This window comes from Protobothrops mucrosquamatus, unplaced genomic scaffold (genome assembly GCF_001527695.2).
Source record: "Protobothrops mucrosquamatus isolate PMUCROS unplaced genomic scaffold, P.Mucros_1.0 scaffold780, whole genome shotgun sequence".
NCBI lineage: Eukaryota > Metazoa > Chordata > Lepidosauria > Squamata > Viperidae > Protobothrops > Protobothrops mucrosquamatus.
Window position 1 is genome coordinate 108,252 of NW_015387048.1, and position 10,164 is coordinate 118,415.

A 10,164-nucleotide genomic window follows, 5' to 3' on the forward strand; every position below is an offset into this window, starting at 1 on the left:
ACCAAATCGTCTGCATAGGCCTGTAACTTAAATATTTCCTTTTTAGTTTCTAAGCCTTTAATTTGTTCTTCTTTCCGAATTATTCTAGTCAAGACTTCTAGAGATAGTACAAATAATAGTGGTGATAATGGACAGCCTTGTCTTGTACCTTTTTGTATTTGGAAACTTTTAGTGGTTTCTCTGTTTACTACTACTTTCGCTTCCTGTTTCGCATAAATTGCTTTGAACATATTTATAAACTTTTCTCCAAATTCCATATATTTTAGCTGATTCAGCATAAATGTTAATGGCTTAAACTCCCCCGCAAAGAGGAATAAAATTTTGAGGAAATTATTTTAAAACCGCCTGGAAATAAATACCTTTTAGAAAAAAGGGGGTTAAATGCAGGCCCTGGCTGCCTTTTAGGGGCTCCTTTTTCCCCAGCTTTTGAGGCACTGATTTTTAAAGCTCCACAAAAATTAAAAGCATCATTAGGCTAGAATGATTAGAAATAAAAAACATTTTTTTTTATTTCACAGCTCCCCAAAGTAGGGCTTGTTTCCCAAAAACACAGGCCTCTGTTAATTATTCACTTTACTTAGCTTTTTTTGGTTTTGAATGTCCATAGAATTAGTCTAGGGTTAAGCTAATCATGTACCCAGAGGATTGACTTCCACATCTTTCTTGATGGGGTTAGGTTCAACACGCCTTACCTGAAAATAGGGCTGTTAGGGCTACTCATGCTTATCTTGATGGGCTTAGGCCAACACGTCACTTCCGCTTAGGGCCATGACCTGGTGACGTAATCAACACGTGGGTTTGTTTACTTTGATGACGTCACTGATCAAAAGTGCTGATAATTTTCATTAAAAAAAGGTATACACTACTTCTACTGGCGGCTTTTTAAAGCACTAAGTGAACTATGCTTTACCATAGTGTGAACTGTATCAGTGTTATCATTTTGTTCATTTTTTATTGTAATTACAGGCTCCTCTTTCTTTCACAAAAGAGCTCAGATGCATGTAAGCAGGGTTCAAACAATAATTAGATCCAGATCAGTTTAGCTACAATTTTTTCCATCACTCATAAGTATAAGACTCTATCACCACACTCAAAATTCCCCAAAGTTCTGATGCATGCAACATAATGCATGCAACAAGTTGTACAAAGTGTGCTGCAAACAAATAGGAGAACGATCCAGTCTGATTGGAAGAGGATGCATAAATACATCCAGTTTGTAGAAAAGATACTCAGAAAATAAATATGAGCACAAACCAGAAGTGCCTATGCTGATGTGCTACAACATGAAAAAGGAAGCCAGTTATCACACAGCAATGGAGAGGAAAGAGGAACCACATGTAGTAACAACTGAAGATGTGATGTTGAACATCCTGCATCTCAATAATAATAATAATAATAATAATAATAATAATAACAACAACAACAACAACAACAACAACAACAACAATAATAATAATAATAATAATAATAATAATAATAATAATAATAATAATAATAATAATAAAGTTGGAAGGGACCTTGGAGGTCATCAAGTCCAACCCCCTGCTCAGGCAGGTAACCCTATACCGTTTCGGACAAATGGCTGTCCAGTTTCTTCTTAAAAACTTCCAGTGTTGGAGCATTCACCGCTTCTGGAGGCAGGTTGTTCCACTTGAACCAAAGAAGAAGGTAAAGGAATTTACCAGAAGCCTGCATTGTTTCTCCGCTGGCTGCAGGCATCCAGGGTGGCTTCGGACTCCACAGGGAGAGCCATTTCTTCATTTTCTTCTGTTTGCGGGGAGAAAACAAGCACAGCTGTCAGGATTGAGGAGACATCTAGGGGAAAAGGGGAGAACTGGACATGGGAACAGACTCACCCTCAGAATCACCAGAGGCCTCCTGCCATCTATCCCCAACGTGCCCCATGGCAGGAGGCAGAGATCGGGGCACCAGAGGGATCACCTGCAATTACAAAAAGTGGGAAGGAAGAGGAGGAGCATGAATGCACAACAAATTTTGGGACTTTCAGAGATACACTGCGATGCTCCTTCTGGCTTGCTCGCCCCCGTCCCATTCATCATTCTGGCTAAAACTCCGCCGTTACCTTTAAGCCAGCGTTTCGATTAGACTTCTCTGCAGATCTGGGGGCAGAAGATCGGAGAAATCGAAACCGAAGTCGTAGGCATGACAACCCTCCGGCAGATCCTACTTCCTGGTTTGATACCACTTCCTCCTTCCACGCAACGTCCTCAGCTGGGCTTCGCTGTCAAGGGTGAAGCCGAGAGCACGCACCGGGGCACCAGGGAAAGCCGGTTGCATGCCGCGGTAGGCGCAGGATGGCTGCATTGGAATGACCCCGCGAAACCCCCGTTAGTGTGATTTAAAAGAGGGGGTGTGCTATCCAGGAATTCCTGCAGATGTTGATGCTTTTAAACAAGTTGCCCAAGCCTTACATGCTGCGTGCCTGCTTATGCACCCTAAAAGATGTGTGATGGGGAAAGGATGTGAGTTTCTCAATGTAGGTTTTCACTATAGTTGTTGGGGGGGGTGTCTTTCAAAGTGGTGAAGGGTGGGGGAAGGTGTAAAAGTATGCAAAAATAATTTGCAATACAAATCATTATTATGAAACTGCTGTAAAGCCTCAGTGTAAAGCACACTGAAACAGTAGCTTCTCCCTGATGTAGTGAGTATAGTGTTGTGTTTTTGGTTCGTTGGCCACTATGGCCAAGGCTTCTCTGTTAATCTGAGCGTAATTCCGCTCTGCAGATGACAGAGTCCTTGAGTAGTAGGCCACAGAAACTTGTGTTCCATCAGCCTTCAGATGGCTAAGTACTGCTCCCACCCCATAAGGAGATGCATCGCATGCAATGCAAACAGGCAGTTGCTCATTGAAATGCGCTAAAACAGCATTTGAAGAGAGCAAGGCCTTAACCTCATTGAAACTCCTGTCATGGACTTTAGTCCACTGCCATGGAGCCTGCTTGTCTAAGAGCCTGTGTAACGGCTCTGCCACTGCAGCCTTATGTGGGAGAAATGCATGGTAAAAATTTAAGAGCCCCAAGAAGGCTTGCAGCTCACTTTTGGACTTGGGGCTTGGGGCCTGTTGAATAGCTTGCAGCTTGGATTCAGCAGGGTGAATGCCTTGGGCATCAATCCTGAACCCCAAGAAGTCAGTGGAAGTGACTCCTATCTTGCATTTATCCTGCTTTAATTTAAGGCCTGCTTTTTGGAAACGAAGCAAGACAGCCCTTAACCTTTCTGCTAAATTTTGAGATGACTCCCCAGCAATGAGGACATCATCGAAGTAGGGACAGACCCCAGGAATACCCCTAAGTGTGCACTCCATGACACTTTGGAATATGCCAGGGGCTACATTTACCCCAAATTGCAGTCTTTTGACCTTGAAGGCCCCCCTGTGTGTTACTATCGTCTGGGCCTCTGCAGATGCCTCATCAACAGGTAGCTGTTGATAGGCCTGGGCCAGGTCAAGTTTCGCAAAGATGCGCCCCCCCTTGAGGGAGGCCAGAATGTGACTTACAACAGGAACTGGATAAGCGTGCTGTTGCAACGCTTTATTCAGTGTGCACTTATAGTCTGCACATATACGGATTTCCCCATTAGCCTTTAGAGGCGTTACTATGGGGGTTTCCCATGGACTAGAATCCACAGGTTCTAAAATGCCCTGCTGGAGCAATTTGTCCAGCTCAGCATCTATCTTACTTCTGAGGGCAAAAGGCACCCTTCTGGGCTTGACACTGATGGGCGTGATAGTTGGGTCTAACCGTAGTGCAATGGGAGGCCCCTTGTAGGATCCTAGCTCTGAACTAAACACATCAGCAAACTCCTTGCAAACCTCTGCAAGGCCCAACGTTTGCAAGTTGTGCAGCCCAGTTACTTGGATTCCCAGAGCCTCGAACCAATCGAGTCCAATAAGACTCGTACGTTCACCCCCAACTACCACCACATCCAGGAACCCCTCAAAATCCCTTCGCTGGACTTTGAGTGTGGCCTCTCCCTTTACACTGACTTTAGAATTCTGAAAATCAGTAAGTATTAGATTCGATGGCCTGAGTTTAACTCGAAGGCCACTACTGCTGCAAATCCTTTTAAAGGTGTCAAGAGAAATGATTGATAGAGCAGACCCTGTGTCCAGTTCCATCAATAAGGGAACCCCTTGTAACTTCATGTCAATGCGAAGTTTTTTCTTAAGGGGCTTGTGTGTCCCTGTCCTCAGAATACTCCTGCGTGATGCACAGAAACACACCCTGTGTTGGCTGGGGACCCTGGTACCTTTCTGAAGCAATTCTTCCCGAGGTTGGACCTTCTGGCGACCCAAACAGACGGAGGCAATGTGGCCTTGCCTGCCACACGCCCTGCAAATGGCGGAGCGAAACCTGCAGTCAGCTCGCTTGTGGCGTCCTCCGCACCCAAAGCACTGAAGAGATGCTGGGGCCTTGTCCGGATGCCCCTTCTGCCTCCTCTCAGCTGGCTGGTGAAGTCTGTCCACCTCCTCTTCAGGATCCGCTTCTGATTCTTCTCAAGCGTCCTCTTGATGGAGGGTAGCTGTGGCTGGAGGGTTCCTGGCGAGCAGCAAAGCCTTCATAGCACTGCCTGCTGCTTCTTCAGCTGCCACCTCTCTTAACGCGTCTTGAAATGAGACCTCTTCTTTTGCAAAGATCTTTTGTTGGAGGTCTCTACTTCTTAAGCAACACACGAAGTGATCGCGCAGCCTTTCTTCCAGGTCCTTAAACTCACAAGGCCTGGCCGCTTGTCTTAAGGCAGTAATAAAGTCCGCAGCAGATTCACCCGGCCTCTGGTCTCTCTGCTCGAATGCGTGCCTCCAAGCGATGACAGATAACTTCGGCTGGAAGTGTTCCTTCAACATCTTCTTCAAGTCAGCGTATGTTACTGACTCCAGAAGTGCAGGGGCCACCAGATTTTCCGCGATGTCAAAAGCTTCCTGTCCACAGGCACACAGCAGAGTTGCTGCCTTCAGGCCGTCTTCTCTTATCTGATTTACCCTAAAGTAATTCTCCACCCGTGCTACGTAGGAATTCCATCTCTCCGGGTGGGAGACATCAAAATCAGTCAAGCGGTCGATCTTCGACATCGTAAGCTCTTTATTTCTCTCTCCTACAACCAAGCAAAGCAGCAAAAGGCACGCAGGCCTTTTATAGGGCCAGAAACCCAGACAGTGTGAACCAATAGGAATTGACCATTTTCGTGCCTTGCGCATGCGCACAAGGCTGGCGCCACTCTGTCTGGTCCCGGGCAGCTTTTGGAATGCCCTGGACCATTTGCAACATTCTGAGCCTGCTTTCAGCTCTTGCAGGCTCAGGACACAACATATAGTACATTATATTATGGAAGGTTTGAGTTAAGTTCCACTCAGCCTGAAACTTACTGGGTGATTTGGGAAATTTAGATCAGAATCTTGCAAGTCGCCATGGTATTCCCTCTGACACTCTGGAAGTGAAAGTTGGTCTTTGAAGAAGTAGGATTGGAAGAATATTGACACTTTTGGAATTGGAGAAGACTCCTGAGAAATCCTGAGAAAGCCAGAAAACACACACATCATCAAATAAATCAATTCAGAATTCTAACTTGTGGCACAAATGATCAGGTTCAAGTTATCTTGCTTTGGACACATCAAACAAAGATCTAGTTCTCTGGAAAAGGCTCTAATGCTGGGAAAAGTGGAAGAAAAGAGAAGAGGACAATCAGCAAGGTGGATGGATTCAATTATGTTGCTGATGTTGACCCAATGAAAGACTTGAAGGATCAGATTGTCATGGATAAAATCTATGTGGTTGCTAGAAGTCAAAAATGATTTGATGGCACATAATCCATCATATGCTTTTAGGAGAAACACAGGATAAAAATGCAGTCCATAAGGTCCAATCCAGGTTGAAGTAACCTGTTCAAGAAAAAGTCTTGAACAAGGTCTCACATTAGTTTAAGATGAAACTGAGAGCCACTTCAGTTTTACTAAAAAAAATGAATGAGCTATAATATCCAGAAAGAATGGCATAATTACTAAACAGTGATGGCTGTGTATTTATAAATATAAATAACATCTTTTGTTAAAGAGGTTTACCAGTCTTTCGAATACTGAAATGGAAACTGTATTCTAAACATTTCCAGTTGGCCAGTAGACACATTTTTAAGTATCCTGGAATTAATTAGGAGTGTTCAAATTCCCACGGTGTTCATATAGGCATGCTTCTACCCTGTGTTTTTATAAAGTGTTGTCATATTTCTGATTTTTTTCACCCTATCTTAGTTGCCCAGAGTCACATGTCAAGTAGGAAGCTATATACATTGAAAAATATAGTACTGTATTTCATTCTTTTCACAATATAATTGGTATTACTTGGTGGCTTTTGAACTGAGATCAACCTTATAGTGTACTAACCACTCTTGGTACTTTTCCAGAGGTCAATTAAACAACACACTTATGCCAGAAAAAATCCACTCCATTGTCAATGAACTTAGAATAATGCATTCCACAAAAGTTCAGCAATTTTTCCTGTGACTTACTCAACTTTGAAACCATTTCTTCTTTCTCAATAATATTGTGTACATTTCCATGCAATAATACAACATCTTTTTGGGACCAGCTCTGGATCTGATCTTACGATGTCATTGTCTTGAGGAACTGAGTCAATGTATTTCTGTCTCTTTTAATTTACAAGAAACCCCAACTACATTGGAATTTTATTATGAATCATTGCAGTTCTGCAAATCCAGTATTTTGGCAGGAATTTGTATTTCTCTCTCCCCACCCACACATCAGAAATTCTGGAGTTTGTATCTTCTGTATGCAATGTTCAGAATTTTTCCACCACTATCCACAATCTATCAAGGTCCTAATCCAGTGCCTGGAGGTGGTTGGGGTATGAATGGGAAGGAACAACTCAACCCTTGCAAGACCGAATGCCTATGGATATTTGGATTATTTGGATCTGGGGACTTTCCAGCTTTAGCGCCAAATAAAAAAGTTGCCTGTCCCATTTGGGATTGGTCTGGTGTGTACGTTGGGGAATTGTGGACTGCCCACCCTGCTCAAATAGCAGATGGCAACTATGGCTAGAATGGCACAGATTCATTTTGTAACCAATTGTCCCCATTCTTGGACTGGGAGGCCATGCTGACAGTCACTCATGCTTTAGTCACCTCTTGTGTGGACTATTGCAACACAGTCTACATGGCCTTGAAGGTCACTTGGAAGTTGCAACTTGTTTAGAGTGCAGTAACACAAGTAGCTATGAGCATTTCATATTATACCCAGGGATCTCTCTGCTTTTTGACCTGCACCATTAGTTTCCAGATGCAATTCGAAATGCTGGTTCTCATCTATAAAACTTGTGGGTTATTTGAGAGTCCATCTGTGATATCTGCTAATCCTATACAATTGGATAGAGTTGGCATAATTTATTGGTGATTAAACAGTAATACCTGGTGGGACTGAGGAAGCATGTCTTCTCTGTTATGGTGTCTGGAATGTCTCCCACAAAGATTTTGCAGCCCCTACCTTGATTTTGTTTAAGCTAGCTTTGAAGACCTGGCACTTCTCTCTGGCCCTGGATTAAGCAGTGTGATGAGTCCCTTTTAGGGGAATATGGGGAAATGGAAGTTATGTATCTATTGCTCTCTGAGATGTCAATCTTTTTGTTGTTGATGGCAGTAGTGATGATAATGTTTTGTATTTAATAGTGTATTGCTACCAGCACCATTATGGAATTGGGTGGTTTTACAGATTTGACAAATAAATCAATAAAACTAATGGCCATAGTAAGATGCAGTGATAGAGCTATTGGAAAAAGCAACAGGGTACACAATCGCTAACACAGTCGCTTTATTTTCACAAGTTTACAGGGGTAATACTGTCTGTGGGGGCAAGGCCAGGGGGAGATGAAATTGTGATGTTATAATGCAAGAGTCCCATTCCATTTCTTAAGTGTAGCATGACCACGCAACTGCCAAATGCATACAGATAAAAATGTGTCTATGGGACACTGTTCAGCCCTTTATTTAATTTTCTTTTTGCAAGAGTGGAAACAAGGAGATTTTTGTTATTCCAAGACCCTGATACTTGAGAACACTGACTGGAGATGTTCTTTGCATTCTCCTACTACTATATGTATGTATCTTACTACTACTACTACTACTACTACTACTACTACTACTACTACTACTAATAATAATAATAATAATAATAATAATAATAATAATAATAAAGTTGGAAGGGACCTTGGAGGTCATCTAGTCCAACCCCCTGCTCAGGCAGGAAACCCTATACCATTTCAGACAAATGGCTGTCCAGTCTCTTCTTAAAAACTTCCAGTGTTGGAGCATTCACAACTTCTGGAGGCAAGCCATTCCACTGATTAATTGTTCTAACTGTCAGGAAATTTCTCCTTAGTTCTAGTTCTACATGTTCTTTTTCTGAGTCTAAAGTAAAGACAGTTGTATGAGCTTTGACTACTTCATAGCAAACACATTTCATATATGTTATTAAAAATAGCAATTAATTAATCATCAGGTTTAACTCTGATCGCTGATGATTTGCTACTAGTCCTTCCTCTGGATTAAGATAGCCAAAGGTTTATCACCAGGTTTACTCCAGTCAGTGAAGGTTGCCGCTAAATTTCAGAGGAGAAAAAAGGAAGAAAGAAATAAAATTGTTTCAACCATCTATTTGTGGGAGATTTTGAAGGAGGTGTAACTAATTTGAATAATATAGCAACAACTTTATGGAAATTATTTATGGAGATTATTATACTTCCTCTAGTTTGATTTTGACAGTGCTTGATAGTGATCGTTCACATGCTTCTTGTTTCTGTAGGATATGGTGTGCTTTTATTTCTTTCACAGTTATGTAAAGCCAGAACAAACTATGGCAAATTACAAGGCAAAGGAAGAGAAGGATGTGGTCAAATACTTTAGTGACGTTAACTTCCCTCTTTGACAAGAAGGGGAAGCCACTGCGTACCTTCTCTTCAGCTACCCCAGCAGCATAATGGAGTATCTTTGATCACTCTTTGGGAGCCTGCAACAGGCTTTGGTTAGTGGCACCTTATCATCTCTCAGGCTTGGGTGGAATCCAGAACCTCTGGTTTATCTTAAGGGGGTTTACTGGCTGCCTGTACTAGCAGTCCCTATTGAGTGTTTCTTTCTCTTCACCCCGTTTTCAGGATTTTGTTTCCTCCTTCACTACTTACCTTTTTGGAAATGAAACTCATCCAGGAGCAGAAGAGCCAAGAAGTGGAAGGGAGATGAAGAACTTAAGAAGCCACCGTGATTCTGAAGTGGAGACAACGTATTCTGGGTAACAAGAATCTGATGAGGAATAATTATTTTCGTTGGAGTTTGTCTGGTAGCTCTGAGGTGCAGTGACGGTTGGAGTAGAATTATCTCTTTTGCAATTAGATTTACTTCTCCTTCCCCTCCTGCCTTCTTCTGCAGGGATGTTTCTCCAAGGGAGCATCTGAAGGTCACTGAAGGTCCTTTCACAGCGGCGGTAGGTGTTGGATGAGAGGAGGTGGAGCAAAATCCTTCTGTGCCCCACCGTTCCTCCAACAAAGTCCTTTCTTTTCAGATAACCCCACTGAGTCAGGAGATCCAAAGAACACGAGAAACTGCAGTTACTGATGATCAGGCAATGGAGTCTTTTCTCAGATCTTCCAAATTTCCCAACAGATGTGAGGGACAAGAAGAATCTGAACAAAAGTTCTCAGGTGACTGAAACTTCTGGAATGTTGATGATGCTATATTGTGAGGAATGGAGGATTCCCACAGCAGGAAATCGACTGATTTTTATTTTTTTTTGCTAGTGGATTTTCATGATCCTTTCCCTATGGACTTTACAACAGTATAGATGGTAACATTAAATTAAACCAGCATCTGTCTTTCTCCATTCAAAAAACTATGTCAGACAAAAACATACACTTCTGAAAGATACAAAATGAAGTAATTACATTTAAAGGGTCTGGATGGGGAGGAACAGACTCAGGCTCAACCCGTCCAAGACCGAGTGGCTGTGGTTACCGGCGTCTCGGCATAGTCAGCTGAGCCCATCGCTGACTATAGGGGGCGAAACTTTGGCCCCCTCGGAGAGGGTACGCAACTTGGGCGTCCTCCTGGATTCGCGGCTGACGCTGGAAGACCAGTTGTCAGCCGTGA

The 10,164-nt window shown here is 42.8% G+C and overlaps 1 protein-coding gene across 1 annotated transcript in view; it reads right to left on the reverse strand.

Annotated features, from left to right (window-relative positions):
• Positions 1–2,298, reverse strand: part of LOC107289892 (battenin-like) — a 14,599-nt gene extending 12,301 nt beyond the window's left edge. The window contains exons 1-2 of the mRNA XM_015818715.1: positions 2,220–2,298; positions 1,683–1,815 (exon numbers count right to left, since the gene is read on the reverse strand). Of these exons, the coding sequence (XP_015674201.1) occupies positions 1,683–1,815; positions 2,220–2,298 (212 nt within the window). The remainder of the gene's footprint in view (positions 1–1,682; positions 1,816–2,219) is intronic.
• Between the last annotated feature and the right edge of the window lie 7,866 nt (positions 2,299–10,164).